Source organism: Nilaparvata lugens, chromosome X, assembly GCF_014356525.2.
Source record: "Nilaparvata lugens isolate BPH chromosome X, ASM1435652v1, whole genome shotgun sequence".
NCBI lineage: Eukaryota > Metazoa > Arthropoda > Insecta > Hemiptera > Delphacidae > Nilaparvata > Nilaparvata lugens.
In genome coordinates this window covers 98063097-98088395 of record NC_052518.1, presented here as the reverse complement: position 1 = coordinate 98088395, position 25299 = coordinate 98063097, and the positions used below count along the sequence as shown (strand labels likewise).

Below are 25299 nucleotides of genomic sequence, written 5' to 3'. Positions count from 1 at the left end.
AGTCTGTCAATTTTGTCAATTGTGATACGATTTAGCGTGCAGTAAGATCAGAGTCAGATTGAAGGAGTAAAACTGAATGGTTGGTTGCAATTGTAAGAAGGAAAGCGGTTCTCTTCCAATGACAACAAAACAGAGAGAAAGAAAACGTTCTCAGATGTGTCTAGCTTGAGCAGTGAAGAGTTATTAAAAATCAGTACACTTGAACTGAAAAAGAGTAGGGAATTATTATTTGTATGTCAAAAAGGAAACAATCTAAGATGAAGTAAGTTCTTAGAGTTTGGTTATTGGCTGAATTGAGAAGATGCTTCACATTACAAATTTTTCGCTTCATTTAATTGAAGTTGCTTTTTCATAAATGTATGTATTCAGGGCTATTCATTTTTTATTTATAAGTAACATAATAGTACCCCTTTATTAGAAAGTGTCTAATATAAAACAACAGATTGAAAACATAAGTTAAAGCTTCTAGTTTCGATGTTTCACATCATCTTCAGGTTTTAAAAATACATTTCAAATAAACGTTCTGATTTGTGTTTTTAATATGTTATTTTAAATTAAAAACTTTTCAAAAAGAGGGTACTATGATGTTACTTTTTCATCATTATCAGTTGATTAACTGTATAACAAACTATACTATTCCTTACTAGAACAATGAAAAATACATTTTTATCGTCGATGAGATAAAAATATTCATATACATCCGTATAAATACTGTATAAAACTGCATATCCGTACACTGTTAATATTCGTATAAATTATGTCACAATTTAACAGCAAGTTCTATATACTTGGTCATAGGTAGAAGGGGGGATAATTATGGGAGGATGAGTATCTATAATATTGTAAGGAAAATTCCATTATCTCATGATCCTTCCAATAATCATATCATATAGTCCCTCCGTATTAATCTCCCAAGCACAATATCTTGGTTCGAAAGTAAGCCTCATCGTCAGAAAAAATGTACCTATTAATAAAGTGTAACATCATGGATTTCATGGATTTTTTCCTCATTAACACCTCATTGAACACTTATGGCTTATTATACTATCAATTACCCACTGATTTGCATTATGTGTTCTTTCTATCAATAGTTTGATAACTGATCGCAAAATAATGATCAATGATCTTCTCAAAAACTATAGAGGAAATCTATCAATTTCAATGTCGTTTACTATAGTGAGATCCACTCTAACTGTCAGCTGCCATTTTATTATAAATAATATCAATGCTTCCCATATTCAACTTTGTATCAGCAACTCATTCACAAGTCTCATTTCAGCTATCCATCATCTCTCTATTGATCCATTCATGGAATCATCACCAATATAAATGTTTGTTTATCATCATTTATTCCCTCATCATCACCTGGGCTTAGAATACATGTGGAGAGTTGTCTTTGTAAATAAATGAAGAAATACTTTATTCATATTGGTTCATACAATAAGTACATCATCAAAATGATAGAGAGAAAGAATAAGGTAACCTTCTGCTATTCCTCTCCCAAATTTAGATAAGGTTACACATAGTCCGAAATAGGTTGTCTTGTAATTGTCCTCTTCACAAAATTTTCAGTACTCAATTATTTTTACAAAGAAGATTTTTAAATTTAGATGTTTCAAAACCAATAATAGAAAAAATATTTCACATTATTATCACTATAATAGGAAATGTTCACATATTAAAGAAATAGTTTTGCAGGACCAAAAAACAAACTTGATATTCTAAAATCACAGCTGTATCAAAGTTGAATAGAATAGAATGCTTACAGTTCTAAGTGAATAATAACTTGAGAGCTCTCTATAATTTGAGAATTTCCTGAAACATTTATTTAAGTCTCATTTTTCAGTTTGGAATATATTCACAACTCGTCAACCGTATGCTAATTTATGTTTTTCGTTTGTTTGTTGCAGGTGTACAAGACTGTGCTTTACCATAACAATACTGATGACTATAATAGGCAAATACTGCACAGGAATGGTTGGAACCGACCACCATCATCAACACAATGGCCATCATCATCCACATCATCATCATCATCACCACCATAATCATCACAATCTCCATCAACAGCAGCGGTTAACTGATCAGTTAAACAGGATAAAACGGATAACTGATACTGACATGGAAACGTTTCCTTACAAAAACTTCACTTCAAAACCAGCAAAACTTGACGAGTCGGCAATTATGTACAAGCCGAGCAAGTTTGATGACAACGTTCACGATACAGTGCATGTTGACATGCTGGAGAATGGAACGCAAGTCGAGGATACTTCAGATGACATCGGGAGAGGGACGATTTTGATGACTAAGGCCCAACCAGATCCAGAGACTGACAATTTCAGCGGTTCTACATCAAACCTTGTGAGGACTCAAAGGAAAAGTGTGACACCTGCCTCAAGAAGCAAAACCACGTCTCATCATGAATCAAGTGATGTGTCGAAGACCAAGTGGAAGGAGTCACGGGTGAAATCCGACAATTCGACGATCCTGGAAGGACCGCACTTGCGGAGGAGTCGTAGGTCGTATGTGAGGTTTCCACCCGGGGAGTCTCTCCCGGTTCAACAGCCTCGTAGTTTCTAGTCAGGCACAGCGAAGGTTTGTCAGGTTTCCTCCAAACTCGGATTTCCCAACAGGACCGTTAAGGCCTAGCAGACCTCTTGTTCCACCCCATCCTGGTCACTGGGTGCCTCCTACTGCACCTTTTCATCCAGGTGAATAATATAATTAAAAATTTGTATCAATAGAATTAGAATCATTATTATTAACCTTCCGGCAGTCGCGCTGTTGTAAAAAGTACAACAGTGTATACAACGTATAGAAAACTTGAAATTAAGGTACCTTATTTTTTTTGGAAAGCAATACTTTCCTTACCTATGGTAATAGGGCAAGGAAAATAAAAAGTATAACAGTGTCAGTTTTTTTGCTGCACAAAACTATTGAATGGAGTGGTGTCAGTGAATGAGTCACCTATGCATTCCAAAACTTTCCCCCATCACTCCACTGAGTTGCAGTATCAACCGAGCAATGGTTCAGTCTAAGGTGCCATTTGGTCGCGACAGTGCATAAGATAGGGTAAAACTGTATACGGGGACTGTAAACGAACCAATAACACAGAATTGATGGCTTTGCTTGATGTACCTTATTAGGCTATGAAATGGTAATCATCCAAATGTTCATAGGTGTAAAATAATCCAAGAAGATGGAAAAAGTAATTATACAATTGATTAATTTGTTTTGACAGTAAACAGAGTACATAACACTTGGAAAATTGGATGATGTAAAAAATACAACACGCGACTGCTCGTGTGATTGTGAAGGGCGCGACTACCGGAAGGTTAAACAAAACTCCCAATTAAATGCTGTAAATCACCCCGAAGACTATTGCTACTGAAAATTTGACAACAGGGTAAACAGCTAGATGGGAATTCGATGAGTGCTGCTATGCAAAAATTATTTGTCAGCCCGGGATGTTATTTCCATCTGTGGAATTAGAATCATTGGATTTCATGCTCATCATTATTGGCACTACAGCCCATCTAGAGCCTTAGCCCTCACAACCACATCCTTCCACCCCTCTCGACATTCTGCTGTTCTTCTCCATCTTCTTACACCCAGTCTTCGCGAATCCTCTTCCACATCGTCAACCCACCGCTTTCTTGGTCTTCCTTGTAATCTTCTTCCTCCGGGTTTGCCTTCCAGCACCATTCTTGGCACCCTCCCTTCCGGCATTCTGCACACATGACCAGCCCATCTCAGCTTCATACTTTTCACAACAGATAAAATACTGGTCTCTTCGAACAATCTTCCTAGTTCCTCGTTTGTTCTCATCCTCCATATTTCATTTTCCTTGATTGCTCCAAATATTCTTCTTAAGATCTTTCTTTCCCATCTCTGAAGCAGACCTTCTTCTCGTGTAGTCAATGTCCAAGCTTCGGCCCATATGTCACTATTGGTCTTAAAACTGTTGTGTAAATTTTTATTTTGCCTTTTTTTGACACATTTTTGGACTTCAGCATATTCTGCAGGGCGAAATACACCCTATTTCCGGACATTATCCTAGCATCCACTTCTTCCGCTACATTATTCTCTTCCATTATTAGGGTGCCCAAATACTTGAATGATTTCACTTTCTCATTGGATTTAATGAATCATAATATAGTACAAATGATTTTCATGTGATATTTTGGACGAAGCCTATTTTTTTTAAATCATCATTTATATTTTTTTAAAGCCTATAAATTTTTAAATCATAAACACACTTCAAAACTACTAATAGCATACAGAGAATAACTCATAGGAATTTAACCTTTGGTGTGGGTTTCAACATTAATTATTGGAGAATTCTATAATATGTATCAGATAAGATGTATAAATATGTATCAAATGTATCTATAATTATGTATCAATTTATTTTGTACAATAAGTCATTGCTCAGAATTTATAGTTGTAAGTGTCTTTCTTAATAACATCTGACATTACATAAAGTTTAATCGAACATAAGTAAGCTGTAGTTGTAAAGGCTTCCAATACATATTGAAAATAACTTCATGAAACTAAAAATTCTTTACAAGTTGGAGCTCCATTGAAGCAGCTGTTCGAGGTGGCTGCAGATAGATGTTACATTGGACAAAGGATGAGATAGATCAGGAACTTTCAGTAAGGGTTTTGAATATGGAAGTTATAGGCCTAAATTAATCTTTGAAACAAAGATACTCATTTTCAGAGATACTTAAGTTTGAGCTTAGTGATTCTAGTTTGGAAAAAAAGCTTCGGAGAGTGAGTTAGGGCCCATTTCTCAAAGAAACAAGTCTTGTTGTATCAGCCATGATTATACGAAAAATGACTAATCCAGCTGATTACTAGCATTTTACAAAAGCACCCTTGTAAACTTGTGATAGCAAGTGAATTTTAACAAGTCTACAAACGTTAGTTACGGAAAAGCGTTTCAAGATCGTTAGCATGGTAATATACAAAAATTTTCAAAATCATTCGTCATTAGCCAAAAAATTTCCACCTATGAAAAGACCTCAGTAAATAAGTGTTAATAAAGATACATTCCAGCTATTAAAAATTATTAACAATGTCATTGAGGTTGAATCGATTTTATTTTCATATTTATTTCAGGGTATTTGTGTAGTGTATTCACCAAATTAATTAAAATAATAAAAATTTATTATTCTCAGTACTGATTTGCTTCATCTTCGTCCTCAGAAATTGAGAATGAGCCAGTAGTATTAGTTGGTAAGAGAGGATTATCTTTACGTTTCCTATCTAAACAGTTTGGTACCTATAATAAACTATGTGGATGGCGATTGATAATTCCTTTCATGCTTTATAGAATTGATTTGTTAGGGAATAATCAACTACTCAACTACTATATGGCTCTCCTAATTTACCCTTTTGAAACTCCCACAGCTTAAAAAGTTTATTATGGCACTTTAAGGGCCATTTATTTAAATTTAGTAGGTTAGGTTTGATTAAATTTGCTCTTTAGTCTCATGACTAGATAGCAATAGTACATAAAAAGAAGAAAAAAACTTTAAGGGCCGTATGAACCAACTCAGTTTAACCGAAACTAGATGAGCTGTTCTTTTAACTCTGAGTTTAACACATCGTGATAAATGCGTCCATATCTTGATGTAAACCTGGATTAGTGTTAAACGTAGATCGTGCATATGGATTGCTTACTTTCCAGAGTAACGATGTGATGCTACCTCTCTAATCTGATCTTTCAAAACTCAAAATTCAAGTTTGGATGTTTTCAGGATCAACCTACAGACGGGATGTATTTGAATAGAGGGTATTTCATGCATGTCGATTTATATTTTTTTCGATGAACATTTTACTGAATGAGACATGTTGTTAGGCTTTCAGCCACCAGTTCCATCGGTGGGCCCAAGAAGTCCTCGGTTAGTTTTCAAAGACCCAGTTGAACCGGGGACCATTCAAGCTTCGCTTTTCAATCAAAATGGCTTCCAAGATTTGACTGCACCAGAAGAGAACAGAGGTACTGTAATCTATTACAATATATCCTTACTGGAAAGGGCACATTCATGATAATGCATCGTTACATTTATCAACTACTTCCAAACTTCCATCTCTTTCATCGTATATGAGAGTTAAGTGGGAGATAGGGCCGGCTGCGCCCTAACTTCGCCCTCCAGGGTAAAATAAAGGCAGCCTATCTATCTATCTATACTCGAACAGCACACTATCATTCATGAATAATTTATCGCTTTCTTCTTGGAATTTGTGTTTTCGCATCTTTCTAAAAGGCCTACTCTGTACTATTCACCAGCCTATATCACTTCTTACATTGCTCTTTGAATTATAGGCTGATTATTATCTATTGTTTTCTGATGGAAGTTTTGTTATTTCCAGTAGCGCAATCATGATTCAAAACATACTGTGATATTTTATCAACAGATATAACATGCATCATTATACACTTACATCACTCTTTTGATTTCAAAGTCAGTGGCCCGGTTGCACAACAGCCAGTTAAATTTTAACCGTGATTAATTCCATGAGAACCAATCGGAAAAGGCCTTTTTGATAAGACGGCTTCTCTGGTTGATTCTCGTGGACTTAATCATGATTAAAATTTAACCGGCTATTGTGCAACCGGCACTATGACTACATTCAAAGTGGAATAAATCATAACCCTTTGATGGAGCATACATAGAATGACATAAAAATACATTCTGTAATTCCCCAAACCTATTATTCTGATCACAAATTGAAGGATGGTGTCATAGCTATACATTTTGGCTTCTTGAAGGTGTTAGATAGTTTGTGCTGAATAGACTAGTCTCGATAAACCTCGATAAGGACTTTTTCAGGCGGGAGTGTCTCGATTAGACCAGGTATCGTTAGACCACCTGGTGTAATCGAACTATTGTTATAATCGAAGCATTCCGTCTCGTTTAGCCGAGGTGTGCGTTTAGACCAGATTTTCAGCTTCATTGTAGAATAGGACCTGGTCTAATCGAAACCTCGTCTGATCGAGACACTCCCGCCTGAAAAAGTCCTTATTTCTCATGGAAAGGTTTATCGAAACTAGTCTATTCAGCACAAACTATCTAACACCTTCAAGAAGCCAAAATGTATAGCTATGACACCATCCTTCAATTTGTGATCAAAATAATAGGTTTGGGGAATTACAGAATGTATCTATGTATTTTATGTCATTCTATGTATGCTCCATCACAGGGTTATGATTTATTCCACTTTGAATGTAGTCATAGTGCCGGTTGCACAATAGCCGGTTAAATTTAAATCATGATTAAGTCCACGAGAACCAACAGTGGTCTAAACGATACCTGGTCTAATCGAGACACAGAACCTGGTGTAATCGAACTACTGTTAATCGAAGCATACAATATCGATTAACCCAGTAGTTCGATTACACTAGGTCCTGTGTCTCTATTAGACCAGGTTCCGTTAATACCACCTGGTATAATCGAACTACTGGGATAATCGAAGCATTCCGTCTCGTTTAGCCGAGGTGTGCGTTTAGACCAGGTCCTGGTCTAATAGGAAAAGTCCGACCTGGAATAATCGAAGACCTTGACTAATTGAAATACACCCCTTCAGGCTCATTATTTTAAGAAAAAAAAAATAGATAAAAGTCGGATTCTGTCGTCCGGGAATTCTCCACAGGAATCCTCCATATTAGAGCGAACTTCAGAATCGATTGATAAAAAAATCATCACTCTCGATGATGAATAAATCCAAAAAAATATCCCTGAAAAAAATTACAAAATGATTCATAATTATTCCATCATTATGATTGTTCAATGAGAAGCCAAACTATCACTTACTATAAATATAAAGAAAAAAAAATCTCAGTACCCTTTTTTGAAATATTTTATCACTACATGTTTCGGACATTAATGCCATTTTCAAGTTATATGAAGTAAATAAATTTAATACTATACTATTTAATTTTCATATCACTTGAAAATGGCATAAATGTCCGAAAAATGTAGTGATAAAATATTTTAAAAAAGGGTACTGAGATTTTTATTTTCTTTATATTTATATTACAAGTAGCCCTATACAGAAAAGAGATGCTACTTACTATATATGATGTGAATTCTATGATGATTCGAAGGAGAGAAATAATTTGAAAAAGAGTAATTCAATTCATAACACTACATAAAAGTGCTAGGCTAGGCGCACACCAGTTAGTTAAGACAAGACAAGACATGATCAGACACGTTCAGTCACAATACTTCACATAGTTGTTTATTAAGACATGTCTAATTGCAATCACTAATCAGTGTGAGTTGCATCACAAGCAACTATGTGAAGTATTGTGACTAAGCGTTTCTGACCATGTCTTGTATTGTCTTTTCTTGACTAACTGGTGTGCGCCTAGCCTTAAGATTCAATTTATCTATCTCCATTTAATTTATACTTATTGTTTATTATTTCATCATCTGTATACTATTCACAGAACTAGAATTGGAATTATTTATTTCCTATTTATTGGGTGCTGGTGAAACGATATAGAAATTTTTACCTAAGTTCATTTGTAATTTACATATTGATGACATTGTATTTCGAAGGATTGATTGGAAATCAATAAAATGCATAGAGAATTCATACTAAAAGACTCACGAAAGTCTGTTTTTTCAATATTCAAAATTTTCAAATAGGAGGTAACGAATTAAAGATGAACTATTCCTTGTAATTCAACTACATTAACAGCGCATAATGAAACAATATTACCGAGATGCTCACTCCAATATAGTTTCCAGTAAAGCATTCATTAAAAGACTATAGCTTCTTCTACAGGTAAGTAGAACATTATTCTCTATGATAGAGTGAAGTGTCCAACATTGAATATTCAAAAGGAAATATTCAATTCTGTATCTAATTATTCTTCTTCTGGGTGAGGAATTCTCCAACTTCTGGCAATTTATATTGAATGATTTAATCATTCCTTACCTAATGTATGAATCAATCCATTTGAAAGAAGAGGGTTCTCATATTTTTACAAACCTAGGCGATACTATTCTTCAAAATATAAACTGATAGCGACATTATAATATCTGGAAGTATGCTTGGAGTTACTCTTATAGTTACTAAATTACAACGGATTTTCTTGAAAAAGTTGTCTCATTTATTATTATAATATTCACTCCACTCTATTTACAATTATATTTACTCTTATCACATTTTCAGTGGTGATGTAGGACTATGCTCTCCAACAAATCAATTTGATAACCCTTACTTTCATAATTATATCAGAGTTCAAGTACCTTTCAAAAACATATCTTCCTCAAGAAAAAAGATTAGAAATCGATCCTGGTACATGATACCTTCGATGGAGTTTGAAATCAATAAATGTTAATAATTATTATGAGAGTAGTTCTTGAACAACTCGAGATCAGCAATTACGTTTGGTTGGGGAGTAGACTATGTTTTTTTTTCAATTTTGAGCCATCCATTGATTCCCATAGTTTCCAAAAAAACTAAGTTTCGATAGCATTCCATGTAATGAAAATTTGATTCTTCAAATCAGGTGTCTTCATGGAAATCGATGATGTCGCATTCCCTTTAAACTCGTAAGTTGAATAAATGCTCCAAAATATAGTCATCACTACAAAATTGAATTATATTATAAAATTATAACTCTTACGATTTCATACTTTCAGATTTCTCCATCGTTGATTCTTTGACATTGAATTCTCCAATTCACAAATAGTTTTGTCATAAATAATACTCTCCATCGATACATTCGGCATAATCATCGCAAACATTCAGAAGATTTATAGTTTTCCAGCATTTTCCAGTGACACACTCTAATAAAACCATTGAAAGTTATTTTTCATCTGAATGAATGATCTTCTTACTCATGTTGATGAATAATGGAGATGTCTCTCGAATGGGTATTATGTTGATGAATAACGTAATAAAAATTCGTAATGAATAACGAATAAGAATCAATGATGGATGTGAAATTATAATAAATTAATTATTTTTGTGTACAAAAAAATACAAATTTTCAATTTCTTATCGGTTCTTCTCCACACCTCATCGAGTTTATATCCTTTTGATCAATATCATTTCAAATCATTCTTCCTTTGCAGTATCGATATTTTCGGAATTTCCCAATTACAAGTGTTAAGACATTGAAAAGTTATAAAAATTAAGTTTCACGATTACAAGAAGAGGTGGAATCACTTAGGGCCACTTTCTCCAAAGATGGTTCAACTATTGACCCGTTCGATTAATGTATGGTCGCATTCATTATAATGTGTTTCAATTGAGCCAACTGATGGTTTAAACTAAAAATTTAGTTTGAATTTTTTTGAGAGGATGACTCTTAGAGTGATATTCACTTTGATGAATATTAGTGAATTTTAAATCTCAGATTCTCAATTCAGTACTGTACTCAGATATCTATCCAGAGGGACTCCCTTTTTCTGGTTATGTCATGTACTTCTACTCTTAATGATTGCTTGTCTTATTCAATTGAATATTTAGAACAACGGGATTGTAATTTTCATTTTATAGGCCAAAAAAGCTTATAAAATGACTTCCCAGGTCTGAATATAACTCATACAAAGTTAAATTTCACATGCTACACGTGCATCCATACCAACAAAATTTCTCCAAGTTACATCAAGACAAATATCATATCTACACAAACAACATTGCATATTCATATAAATTGCCAATATTCTCCTCAAACTACCGAGTTCTGATGTTGATGCAAATTTTCTTTAAACTTCCGTTCATCCACCCCAGATCAGATAGACGACCATCATCTATAAAGCATTTATAAATATACACTTATAAGCTTTATACTTATCTTAGGTATACCTATATACTTATCATCTATATCAAACATAGTTAGTTATCTTCTGTATTGTAACTACCTGTAGTTCTTCTCTCTTCATTATACTTACAATCTATTTGTACAATAATTGAAACGTTGGGGAATTTGTACTTCCTAATGGTTAAATCTATACAAAGTTGACATATATAAAAACCAAAATCATACTGGTATTCTCTATATATTGTATGTAGTTCCTTTACCCTCTATTAGGTACTTACAATATATTATGCGATCAAATCTATGGGAGATGAGTGCTTCCTAAGGGTTCAGACATTTATATAAAACTACATCATCTGGTACCTTTTATATTGTATCTAGTTCCTTCTACCTTTATTACTTTCAATCTATAATGCGATCAAATCTATGGGGAATTAGTGCTTCCTGTACCAAATGTTATCCTCTGTCGCTTGCTTGATTAGAACTTTCCGAAGTAGCTCTATCCTACTCTACTAACATTTGTTGATATCTTTCTAGCGTTAAGTTATTGTGGTGTAGAGTTGTGATTGGAATGGATATTGTTTACATCAACATTGGTCCAAGGAATTGCAGATATTTGGTCAGAGGCGAGTGATTCAAAGACGAAATGTAGCAGTGGCAGTTGTGAGTTCTTCCTGTCTTGCTGGATGACGTCGGGCCTTATCGAAGGCACATGTGGCGGACTGCTGTATGCTTGTTGTCATAGGAACACCGCGAAAACAAGCGAGCACCATGGACCTCTGGTGACCAACGACATTCCAGTGCCCGCTAACTATGGCCCAGTGGTGAACGACCCCCGTAAGTTGACTGACATTCTAAGCACAACTACTACTTTCTAGTCCAGTACAGTAGTCATTGACTAAATCCGACGCAACCGACTGATGAGCATTCTGACTTGGACCCACTGGACACTGGTTGACACCATCCATTCATACACATAAGATGAAAAATCAACCATTTCAATGAAAAATCCATTTCGGAAAGTGAACACTATAAACGCTCACATAGGAACCTTCACAATGCCATTTGAACTTTCATAGACTTCAAATCACAATAATCCATAGTAAACAACAATTTAGTGAAGTAAAAACTACGCCTACAATCGCTCACATTGAAAGCTTCACAATACGCTTCAAGAGACTTCAAATTATACAATAAATGATTATGATTAAATTGTACTTTCTCCGTAATAATCCACAATTATAAAATTTTCCTATAATTTCATACTTCATATAACTAATCATATAATTCATAACTCATATTTTCATAACTTAATATAATTTTCCTTCAGGGTAGCAGCCACTAATGTGATCACCCAAAATCTCAGAAATTAAGGAGGAATCTCTCTCTCTCTCTCTTTGACATCACCCGAACTAATAAATTGCATATAATATTCCTTCACGAAAGCCACCATCAATGTTGCTCATCGAATGTCTCTCAATGCTCTATAAACCATCATGAGGACTTCAAAGTATAACATTTTTCAGTAATTGAAGATTATTTTCTTCTAAATCATCCGTCATAATTAACAGATTCCGATAATTTTTATCCAAGGAAGTAGCCACCAATGTAATCAATCGCCAATTGACAGTTTTAAAATTCTCATGAGAGTGTTGGAGACCTCAAATGAAAATTCTCAAAAATTAATGTGTATTTATTCTGGTATTATGCACAGAATAACAATAATTCACACACATGGATCTACTTAATGGTTGGACTCTCATAGTGGTATCGGTATTGTATGCCAAACTTGAGAATTGTATCATTAAGGAAGTCGCCATCAATGTTTGGACCAATAATAATTTTGAGAGTGAAACTCACATGAGCTCTTAGGCTTGTGCGTGGGTAATGAGTGAGAGGGATGATGATGAGAGATGACGATTAGAGATGACGATAGATACTCTCAATATTAGACAGTTTCACAATATTTACTCTGAGATGTCAAAGACGTCAGTAATTGAAGTGAATTCATCCCGAGACTTGAATGCTCCTTATTTATTGAGTATTAATATCAACAATCTGATGGTCTATTGAATAGAGTACTCTTTGGAGTACAGTAATTCCTTCAATTAGTACTCTCCAGCGCTTGATTTGTAAAGGCTGATTCTTCTCAAATATTGAAAACACAGATTTCAGATATATCATTGTTGATAGGTACATTTTTTATATATTAGAAATTCATCACCCCAACATGTTTTCTAGAATGGTGATTCAGTGATTTCTAACCCTTTATGTTCGGTAAAAATTGTTTTTGATTCTTATTCATATTAGCAACCCATCAAAGAGATTCACCTAAGAGATTCCTGAGCCCAAATAATAATACTGAACTAAGTTAAAATTAAAACAATGTTAAGAAATCTGATGAATAAATAAGTTTTTCTTATCAATGTCCAAGAGCTAAGCTGCAGCCCAACACGAATCCGTTGGTGACCTATTAGTAAGTAGGCCTATAGCTACCCACCGGTTGACAACCACTGTTTCAGAACATTTTCTTAACATTCCATTCAGACTTCTTCTTCCTTCCTGTAATGTTTTAACAGAATGTTGCCTTTTATTGCTGAGAATCGTTGAGATAGAATGAATCAATTTTAGTGTTTCCTTCATCCATTACAAACTCGTTTATGTAATTTATTTCGGTCTTCTTCTATTACAACCCCTTCTCAGGCAAAAAAAAGAGGGAACCATTCTATTTTATCCCATTCTCCCCATGAATGAAGAGTTCCAACAGCTTGAGTTCTCTACTCATTAACACATGAGGTGAGGGACAATGTTTTCTTCCAAATATTTCATATACTATTTTCTGTTTTTTGTTTCCATAATTCATCATTAATTGGACGAATGTTGGATTGTGAAATAACATAAGTGCCCCCTCAAGCACCCACGCACTCCCTTCAAATTTAGGAAACATCCGGCTTCTATCCCCCCTTACGATGATAACATCGTCATTGATTTTTTCTACTAAGAGATTTTTTTATGAGTATTGATCTAACAAACCAAGATTTGATTTTGAGCCCTCTCCCCCCCAAGATTTTGAAGAACACAGTCTGTGACCAAACACCCCTTGTGGGCACCCCTAACATAATTATACAGAGTGAGTCATATGTATGGGAACCCTTCAATAAGTTAAAGACTGTTGCAGATATATAATACTTTAACTTTCAGGGCAAATTATTGGTCGAATACTCCTCCTTTTGACTTAAAACTGATTCTCAACCCCTCATACAGGGTCACTTAGGGGTTGTAACTCGAATATTTTAAATGTAAACACACATTCTGTGGTACATAATTTTAAATGCCATTTTTAAACAAGAAAGATGGCATCAATAAAATTGATTGTATAATTTTTTTTTAAATGAGGGGTTATAACTCAAATATTTCAAATGTCAACACATTATGTGTGGTACATCATTTTGATGGCCTTTCCAAAACAAGAAAGATTACATCAATAAAAATGTTCTATGATACTTGTATCCAAAATGGCAGCTGATTGAAGTTTCAAGTAAAACCTAAATCTTATTAATTGAAGAGACTTGAAATGTTGTCAAAAATCTAATTAATTCAAATAAAAATTATTATAAATCTTAATTTAATAAATATTCTAATAGAATCTCATCCTGAAAGATACAGTATTATATCTAAAACAGTCTTCAACTTATTGAAGGGTTCCCATACATATGACTTACTCTGTATATTATGCTGTTGTGTTAATCAGATGAGTAGGATGAGAAGGCCTAATCAATTAACACAGGGAAATGAATATTATAATATCGACCAATAGCTTGCTAGAATAGGAAAGGCGATTTCACTTTCGTTTTGAGACAACCTGTTCATCCTTCACCGTAAACGCGATTATTGCAGAGGAAGAAAGTTGTTGTGCAATAACCGTTTTTTTACTGAAGCTTCGAAGCTTTGAATCATTTAGGAACACAAGACACAGTTGTCTGTTATGTTAATAAAATTGCATTTTCGATAGTGCTCCTCATCTCCTAACATCACCTTAACACACCAACTCTATTCCTGTTAGCAATCAATTCATTCAAATGAGAATCGTAAGAGATGGATGCTCTTTTAATCGTACAGAATTCATTTTCAACAATTCGTGAGTTAAAGTTTGGTTGTGATTCAGTCGTCTTTATTTTTACATCTCCTTGAATGATGTCATTGGTTCTACTCAATGCTGATGATAACAGGCTTCATATATAGCATATTGAACCTGTGGGTAACTGTCTAAATGGCTTCAAGTCACGTCAGAGGCCCTGGAATAATATTTAGTATTACCCGAGGAATTCCGATACCAAACCTTAGCCAACCAGGTCATTTGATTTTTTCATGTATCAATATATTTGTGAGTGACGACCAAAGGATTAATAAATCATTAATTATAGATTAATTCCTGTAGGACTCGTTTTTCTTGATGAGTACTGATCAACATTGCTACAGTCCGGGTCCTGTAGCTTTGCATATCGGCGGAGAGCCACTATACTACAATACTACCTGTTCAAAAACATCGAACATCTGTAGGGACCTTCCTCCATCACTACGGATCTATGTATTCTGGAGCGTATGTTTTTTAAAAGTAGGAATATTACCCCGCGAACCATACCTTGCCTATATGCCGTTTCAATTTCACGGAGGCTAAGCTACGGGACGCGTACTATAAGTACAATAAGTACACCGTGATTCAAAAAGAATACCACAACTTTGAAAATATGTATTTAATCAAGGAAACATAATAGAAACTTGGGTTACAAATCAAAATTAAGAGTATTAGAATAAGTTTTTTTCCCACTAGAAAACAAGTTCACAAATGTTCAATGTGACCCCCTCCAGACACTCGAGTGATATCAATACGATACTCGAACTCGTTCCACACCCTCAGTAGCATATCGGGCGTAACAGTTTGTATTGCTGCTGTTATTCCTTGTTTGAACTCCTCAATGTTAGCTGGTAGAGGCGGTCGATACACCTTATCTTCAACTTACCCCCAGAGAACAAAATCGCAGGGGGTGAGGTCAGGGCTTCTTGGAGGCCAGTGATGAAGTGCTCTGTCTCGAGCTGCTTGGCGGCCGATCCATTGCCTCGGATAGTTTTCATTCAAATAGGCACGGACAGATGAGTGCCAATGGGGTGGTGCTCCAAATTCGAACTAAAAAACCTTTAGAGCTTCCTCGAATCGATGACAGATTGTGCTCCACTCTCCGTTTATTCTTTGCAGAGTTATCAATTTTCAAAGTTTTGTTATTCTTTTTGAATCACGGTGTATTTTGAGAGAAAACAATACTCTTTTTTGAATGAGTAAGAGGTACCTTACGTTTTTGTGAGAAATTGATTGGATCGTGGTCAATTTGAATTGATAAACCCACGCAGAATAAGAACTGGTTCAGGACTCATTAGTGCATTTCAAATGAAATAGATAATGGAATCTGTAGCCTACCGATGAATCTACCTTTATCGACTTCCATGCGTATAGTAATCAGTGAAATATTACTATGGACATGCTTCACGTTAATAATTCCAAATTCTCACTCTGATTTAAACGTCAGAACACTAATCCATAGAAGTGGATTATCATAGACTACTAAATGAAACATTACAATCAATCACAATCGAAACAAAAAAATCTTAACAACTAAAACATCCACTGGCAATAGTGATAACTGCATCTCTCAGTTATATTCATATTTTCCTTAATATGTATGAAAATTCTCCTCAGCGCATCATCAAACAATACCACCTTCTATTGTAAACAATACAAATTATTATGTAGATCAGGTCCATTTGATAAAATTCAGATTATAAAACCAGACTACTATAAGCTCATGAAAAACTGAATGTGACAGTTTTCTCTAAAAACCTGTTCTACTTTATATTTAATTCATAATCAATATTAAAAAAAACTCATTTCAATCTTGTTATACCCTCTATGAATTATAATAATTGGATTTGCAACACTTTTAGTTTTTATCATCATGGTAATAATATATGGCCTGTCTGGAACAGGCTACATCTGTAGCCTGATGACAAGCTACCGTGGCCTGTCATAATTTAATCAATTATTCTTTGCATGTTCATTTTTTACACTGTTGACCATAGGTACCTCTTATATACCAGATACCTTTCATGTTATGAACTAGATCTTGATTATGAATTTTTAAAAATAAAAATCAACATTAAATTAATTCATTATAATTATGTATAAATAGATTATAATTATCAAAATAAATTAAGTTATTTCTATTTTAAGATCTAGGATATTTTACTCTAGAAAATATTCAAAATCCGAAGATATTTTTGATTTATTATACTCTTATTATTGTCTATTTATATTGTTGTTTATTGGATATTTTAGATCATATGTATTTTTGTAGAAAAAAATGTAAACTTGAAGTACTTTTCTGTTTCAGAGCGTCAGCCAGACAGGTCCAGGTGACTTTGGGCGATTATGTAATAAATTCGGCAGTGGAACCATTACCAGCTTACACGTTTGGAGTTAGATTCAAGTTCACTCCACAGGCGGACAGATTCGACGTAGCAGTTCTAAGATTGGATCGACCAGTACAGTACATGGCTCATATTGCACCGATTTGTTTGCCAGAAAAAGGCGAGGATTTCCTGGGTCAATTCGGTTGGGCGGCTGGATGGGGTGCATTGCAAGCTGGTATGTGAGAAATCTTTTCCGTTCAAAGATATTTGTCAGAAAGTTCACCTTAGTTTACCTACAGGTGGACTTATGCCCGGTTCCACCAAGCTCAGTCAAGGCATTGAAACATGGTCAAATCAGTTATGTTAACAAGTGTGCACTGGAATTATTGATAGAGTGAGGTCCACGTTTTAATGGCAGTGAAGAAAGATAGCAGAACAATGCTGCCAATCCTCTGTCTTGTCTATGCCTTCTATAGACGGTAGCTGATACCGATTTATTGATGTTCATTGATTATGTTCATTCTCATTTAAAATAATAAATTATATTTTATTAAGCAAGAAGTGATATTTTTCAATTATTTCATAATGAGTTTTCATAATTAATATGAAATATTTTGTTAATTATTGTTAATTCCACATTGCTAAAAGTCGATCTGGCAATAGAGCAAAGCGAGAAAGAGATAGCGCTATCCGCTTTGTTGAATGATAGACAAGGAGAGCAATACCACTGCTAATTAAACACAGTCATTATAACTTGGACCTGACTATAGTAACTATCGCCAAAGAAATCGTAAGTTCCAATGCACTTTTTGTAAACCGTACCTGATTTGACCATGTTAAAATATCTTGACAGAGCTTGGAGAACCAGGCAAGAGATTGTTCCTCAATGAACGTCCCAATTCCAAATGAATGTATTTTTCAAAGCCTATATATTATCTTATGAGGGAAAACTTGGAACTAATAAAGTAAAATATAGGGATGGGTATCGATACATCGATGTTTAAAAACATCGATGTTTCAACATCAAATATCGATGTTTTTAACATCGATGTTTACTGTTCGATGTTTTTCACTTATCGATGGTTTTACCTAGACATCGGTCATCCGATGTTTTTCCCAACTAAAAAGTAGAAACAATTCTATTTTCTTAATTTGATACAAGTTTTTTTATTTTTTGTTTGAAGAGGATTATCTTGAGAGCAATAAGCATAGTAACAGAATTACAATCATTATCTCTAAGTTAATCTCTAAATTAAGATTTACATTACTTCTGTGGCCCGTGTCAAGGTTAGATAGTTGGTTATTTAGAATTGAATAAGAGGTCGGATTCTTTGTTTCTTAGGAAGAAAGAGTTTTTTCTTACTACAATTATTTCCTCAACATGTGTTTAACACTAATTAATCTAGCTCTGGAAAAGAGGTCCTCGTATTGTAAGGAGTGCAGATATCCATATAAAAAAACTTAATCCGTTTCATTTCCTAAAAAATCTATCAGGTATTGAATGAATACGATATGAGTATCAATGATTGCTAAAATTAGCTTAGGGTGAAATTTCAAGACCGAATCCTCAAGGATATCCTGAGAGGTTTCAGACTAAACCATGAAGATGACAAATCTTGTGAACTAGAGTTGATATATCTTTCTAGTCACAAGCTGACTTCAATTATTCGAAAGACTGTTACTTGAATACCACAAGTCCAAAATTGCTGTGATTCCAGTTAGTAACTGTTGAAATATTGGAACAATAGCTCCAGATAAAATTGTAGTCACTTTGGAAGCTCTTTTTGTGCTCTACAATCTGAAATCAGGTATAGCGATCTATCTCATATTCCAGGTACACCTGACAACAATGCTCCTTGTATTGTGAAAAACACCTAATTTTCAGCTTCAAGCATCATCACCAACTACATTGTCCTCACATTGATATTTCGCACAACGACATAAGTTCTTGAGATTATGTTCTATGAGAATCACCCGTAAGATACACTTCATTTCAGTATTTCCCAGTGGAGAGGCGCGCTTAAGAAATAAGGACACCTCAAGGATCAAAATTTTAAACACATAACTTTTGACACAATGATCAGATTTCATCGTACTACACTTCATCCTTCCTGGTTCGTCACGGCGGTTCAAAATCATGCATATAAGTCAAATTGGTAGAAAAATTGAGCATTTATTGTTGAGTGTACTTAAGCCCATATTCCAATACACAGAAAATGACCAATTTCTATATCCAAAGTTGCATGTCTTGTGAAATACTTCTGATAAAATTTCCAAATCTAGTGAGAATGTGAAAATTGTCCCCCTCTACCCACTCCAATAAATAATACTTTCGATTCCAAAACAATTTGGAAGTTAAGATTTTAAAAATGGTGATTTCAGTTTTTACATTTTTTTTCGTAATTTTACTGTTGATCAAGAGTTTCTAAAACGAGTCTGATACATCATAGAAACTTACGATTGATTACAAATTGTAGATAAATTCATCCTCTAGAGGTCAGTTGCCTGAAATCCATCTTGAATCACTTTTCGCTATCATAGAACTGTCAAAACCGTTAATATAAGAAAAATATCTACAATTTCCGGATTTTTTTCAACAATCAAATCTCACTTTACGAACATATTTTTTCATGAATTGTTCACAGCAGATGAAATAGAAAATTCTATTGTACATTTCAAGATCATGTAATAATTTTTATAATAAGGGGTTACCGAGATACATAGCTTTGAATATAGAAATTGGTTATTTCTTATGTATTGAATATGAATAAGTACCTACACTCAACAATAAATTTTCTATTTTTTGACCGAATTTGACTGTTGATGCATGATTTTGAATCGCCTTGGCGAGCCGAGAAGAATGAAGTGTAGTACGATGAAATCTGAGCATTGTGTCAAAAGTAAATAAGTGTTTGAAATTTTGATCCTTGAGGTGTCCTTAAGCGTGCCTCTACTAGGAAATACTGAAATTAAGTGCATCTAACGGGTGATTCTTACCCATGAACTTATGTCATTGTGCGAAATATCAATGTGAGGACAAAGTAGATGGTGATGATGGTTGAAGCTGAAAATTAGGTATTTTCCACAATACAAGGAGCATTGTTGTCAGGTGTACCTGGAAATCTATATGACATAGAGCGCTCTACCTGATCTCAGATTGTATAGCACAAAAATACGCCTAGAGGGATTTTGAAATATACATCTAAATTGTAACAATCAGAAGATATTGTTGATTAAAAACTAGAATTCATCAAAATTGATTTTTTCTTCAAATTTCACTCATTTTTGAAAAATTATAACAAAGTACTCATTGGAGTTAGAGAGTTCCGAGTGATCTCATTTTTTTCAGAATTATATAACCTGGGAGAGATTTGGCAGAAATAGCTGAAAACTGGAAAATGAGCCAAAAATACGAGGTTTTTGGGCTATCCTGTATCTAGCACAAGGAAATCTTGCATGAAGAAATTGGTTCTGGACTTCTCTTATGTACCCAAATAATATATTAAAAAATCAGAACTACAATATAAATTGCAAGCACACCCCCTTTTTTATGTCTATAATGACTGGACTAATAGTATCATCCATATAAACGTAGGGCGATAAACGATGTTTAAAAACATCGATGTTCAAAAACATCGATGTTTACTGTTCGATGTTTTTCACTTATCGATGTTAGGATGAAAAAAACATCGATGTTCAAAACATCGATGTTTTGTCTTTCGATACCCATCCCTAGTAAAATAGCGTTCGTGCATAGTTTTCAAAGTAAACTGTATATTTAATCCTGTATACTGTAAGGAACGTAGCTTTAAATCCATAATAATATCAAAATTGCATTGCCCAGAATGTTCACAAAAACCTTCATAATACCTCCCTACTTCTTAATTCTTATTCCTCAATGATACTATAGCCGTATTCATCAAGTTATTGGAACAACATTTGACTTCAAGGTTTGTAATTACGTGACGTGGTAATTTTTGTTTATGTATTTGTAGATAATACATACAATTCAGGTGAGACCAACCGGCATCCCCCAAAACTATCTTTTTATCATGGGAATGACAATATAATTTCACTTTCAAACAGAAATTAAATTCTGAAATGAAGCGCCTTGCAAAAGCAGTATACGCAATCCGCACGACACATCTTGAATGACTGAAGTTGTGCCATTCAACGAGTAACTTCGCCACGACTCACAATTCATTCTGTCTCACTCGCACTGACTCTTGCCAACTCTCTTTGTTCAACAAGTGTTAAGCGAGAAGCCTACTCGTGCCTCAATATAATAAGACTGTGGATTCACTTCGCCATATCCACTTGCAAAATATTTTTTCTTTTTTAATTGATAGAAAGCTTTGAATGATTAATTGTTAAGTTTATTTGCAGGTGCTCGTACATGACAGTATTGTATACAATTGATAAAATATAAAAAGTGAACTGAACAACTACAAGGCTTAACCTATTTCGGACTATGTGTAACCTTATCTAAATTTAGGAGAGGTATTTAAAGATATTCTTCCATTAAAAGAATCAAGTTTGATGAAAGTAGAGACTTGTGGACTGCCTCCGTAGAATCATTTCCAAAACTTATTATAACTTTTTTAATAAATAAGTTGAAATTGACACAAGAAGGTCTAACCATTACCACAACATACTTGCACTTGGTTCAAATGACACCGCTCAAAAATCGAATTTGAAGAAATATCATAGAAAAATAACAATTTACAATCATTACATTTTCAAGATATTTCCTTCATAGACCAAACCCATTGACGAGTCTCATTAAATAGCCTGATTAAAAGGGCTATCAGATATCACATTGTTGTAAACTTATTCAAGATTGACTTGTTTTATAAATTATGGTTTTTATCAGGCCTACAAGTCCAACATACGGTTGCACGTACGTCTATTAAATTTAACCGCGATTAAGTGACTGTTGAATGAATCGAGAATCAACAAGAGATGGCGATAACGGCTTTAATCAGAGGTTAATCACGGTTGAATTTGATAGATGTACGTGAAGCCAGGCCAATATATTGTGTTCTGATGGAAGGAACTGGAATCACTATTCCTACTGAATAGAAAAATAAAAATTCTGATACTTAATTGATACCTATTACGTAGTAGTAGTAACTACGATAACTACCACTTGCCGTACAAAATTATGGTTTTGTTTTCCATGTTGCAGAGTGAAATACTGTATATGTTCACTTTCATGTTAACACCCTCTCGGAATTTATGTTTTTTATCTTCACTCAACATGTTTGAAACATCCAAGTGTGGAAATAGAAATACATGATGATAGGGTACTTCGATTTTCAATTTACATGTATAATATCAATACAAATCAGTTGTCAGATTAAGCAACAGTAGCAAGATCCATATTGAACTGTCAGGTATCCTCAAAAAATAACATTGAATGCTGACAGATTCAGGTGAATATTACTATTATAATTATAGTGGGGTTATATTTTACTATTAGTATTATAAAGGAGGTAGAGTATACTCTACCAGTGAGGTTAAGGAATCAAGATAAGTAAGTCTGGTATGGTAACTAATCAATCTCTAATGCCCGTTATTTCTGTTCAAGGTTAAAGATTGAGGCCAAAAACGTTGCAAGCAGTGGATGTGCCAGTCATCGACAACAGATTATGTGAGAGGTGGCATAAATCAAATGGAATCAATGTTATTATTCATGATGAAATGATGTGTGCAGGATACAGAGGCGGTGGAAAGGATTCATGTCAGGTACTTATGTCAAGATTTATTCATATCAGTTTTGTAGAGTGTTCAACTGTGGAAAAGTGTTCAGTGATAATAATGATTTTGAAGTGACCAGGGTCCTGTTGCAAGATAAAATACGAACTGATAATAGCAGTAGTCAGCTGGTTATAAGAATAGGAAAGTATTAAACTATTAACTTGTATTTTATCATGTAACATGACCCTGGTTGGATATCTGCCACATGAGATATATATCGAGAATGTTATTAATATTATCACACTTGCAAAATGTTTCCAAGATCTACAATGAATTGATAATCCACAGTTACATAAATCTTTCAAGGTTTTAGAGTTTTCTTCATGCTCTTAGAACCGGCGTACATAGCAACAGATGAACATATGCAGACATACGTATGCATACGGAAAGATATTTTGTGGTTAACGTACATAACTGTTGACATATGGGTGATATTTCGCTGTAATTTATAGTAACATTGTATCAGTAATCAAATGAAAAAGCACTTAATCATTAAAAACACTTTTTAATGGTGGTGAATGTCACTTATTCGGCATTATGACGGTGGAAGCTTCAGCCAGTTTCACAGATTTGTCACGAAACTACTATAAGAACGAATATAGAGAAATGAACAAAATAGAATATACATTGAGACATAGGATTATAGAACCCAGAGATATAAATGCCTATGGTAAAAGAGCTCCAGAATTCAGAATCCCATTTCTGTTGAATTCATTGCCATTAGAGTTGACAATGTACAGAGTAAAATGAGATTCAAACAAACTTAAAGTGCACTTCATAAGGATAAATCATTTTGATTAGTTTCAGGAATTAATGAATTATGTTTTATTATTGTGTTTATTCCAGTTTATTATGTATTTTTATTAACTATTTATTATATTTTGAGTTTAAAATAATTTCAATTTTACAATGAAGATATATTATGATTTAATAAATTAATATTTGTGCTCAGAGTGAATAACATCAGGTAATATCCCAGAGTTTTTATCTTGTCCCTTTTATCTTGTTAATTGTCTCTTACCTAGCAAAGTCTTTTTCTATTTTATAAGTCAAGTTAAGTTATGGTGCAATGGACAAGACAGAACAATCAGTTACAAAAAAATTAAGAAATATTATCAGGTAAATTAAGAAATATAACTATTGTTATTGATTGTTTTTATTGTATGTAAAGGATTATTTTGATATATCCCTCAAATAGCTTAGAGCTAGAGGGATACTATCGCACTATTGTAATACTCAAATGAATAAATAAATAGATAAATAAATAAATAAAAAAAAAAATAGATAGATAGATAGATAGATAGATAGATAGATAAATAAATAAGTAAATAAATAAATAAATATATATATAAATAAATAAATAAGTAAATAAATCACAATGGACGTTCAACCAAAAACATGCAGATTTTTACATTTTTATAAACAATCCATGTAATGAAATCTAGTGCCCCTCGCGGGGCTGTTGGCACAGATACAAGCTTGTCTGTGCTGTTGTTAAACTAGAGTTGATGCATATGCGATATAAAAGGTAAGCATGCATTGATTAAGAATCGACCTATAAGGAGAGATTATAGGAGAGATTCTAAAACGTCTGCAAGAAGACATCGACTTACGAAGGCAGACAAACGTCTTTCCAGTGTTGAGGTCCAGAGTCTCACTGTTATATAAAATTGCTAGTTTAATATCTGTAATGTATGATCAATCATTTCCTTTTCATTATAATGACATTGAATAATCACTTTGGGAAATATTTTTTCAGGGTGACTCAGGAGGACCTCTGATGATGGAGAGAACAGGACGGTGGTACTTGATAGAATCGTCTCAGCTGGTTACTCTTGTGCTCAAAGAGGGCAACCTGGTATTTACCACAGGGTAGCTCACACAGTCGATTGGATATCATACATCATCAATTCATAGAAAACAGAGAAATCTCCCCTCGATTCAAACCACCTCAAAACTTCGCTTGACTAAACATTTTTGTACTGTGTTTTAGTCAAAGAAAACACTTAATGAAGTCTAGAAGTCATTGATATCACCCTGACAACGTTCAATGGGTGAATCACTTCATCAAGCAATGCGATGTTATCAAGATTGTGTTTAAACCAAATATTGCCAGGAATGCTTTGAGAAAGTTTGAATACATTGTTTTCTGTAAATAGTGAAGTGCCGGAAATATTCAATAGAATTGCCTTCGAATGCTTTCGAGAGAGTTAGAATACAATTTGTTTTCTGTGAAATAGTGAACTGCCGGATATACTCAAGAGAATTGTTTCCCGATTTTTCCACAT

General features: G+C 34.0%; 1 protein-coding gene across 1 annotated transcript; it reads left to right on the top strand.

The window, feature by feature from the left end:
• Positions 1 to 257: 257 nt before the first annotated feature.
• Positions 258 to 25299, top strand: LOC120354706 (polyserase-2-like). Its single transcript, XM_039442138.1, is given in 9 exon segments — positions 258 to 262; positions 1911 to 2428; positions 2532 to 2711; positions 5867 to 6007; positions 11402 to 11663; positions 17233 to 17490; positions 22849 to 22999; positions 24771 to 24822; positions 24825 to 25299. Coding segments are annotated over 9 exon segments (1671 nt in total). The 3' UTR covers positions 24929 to 25299.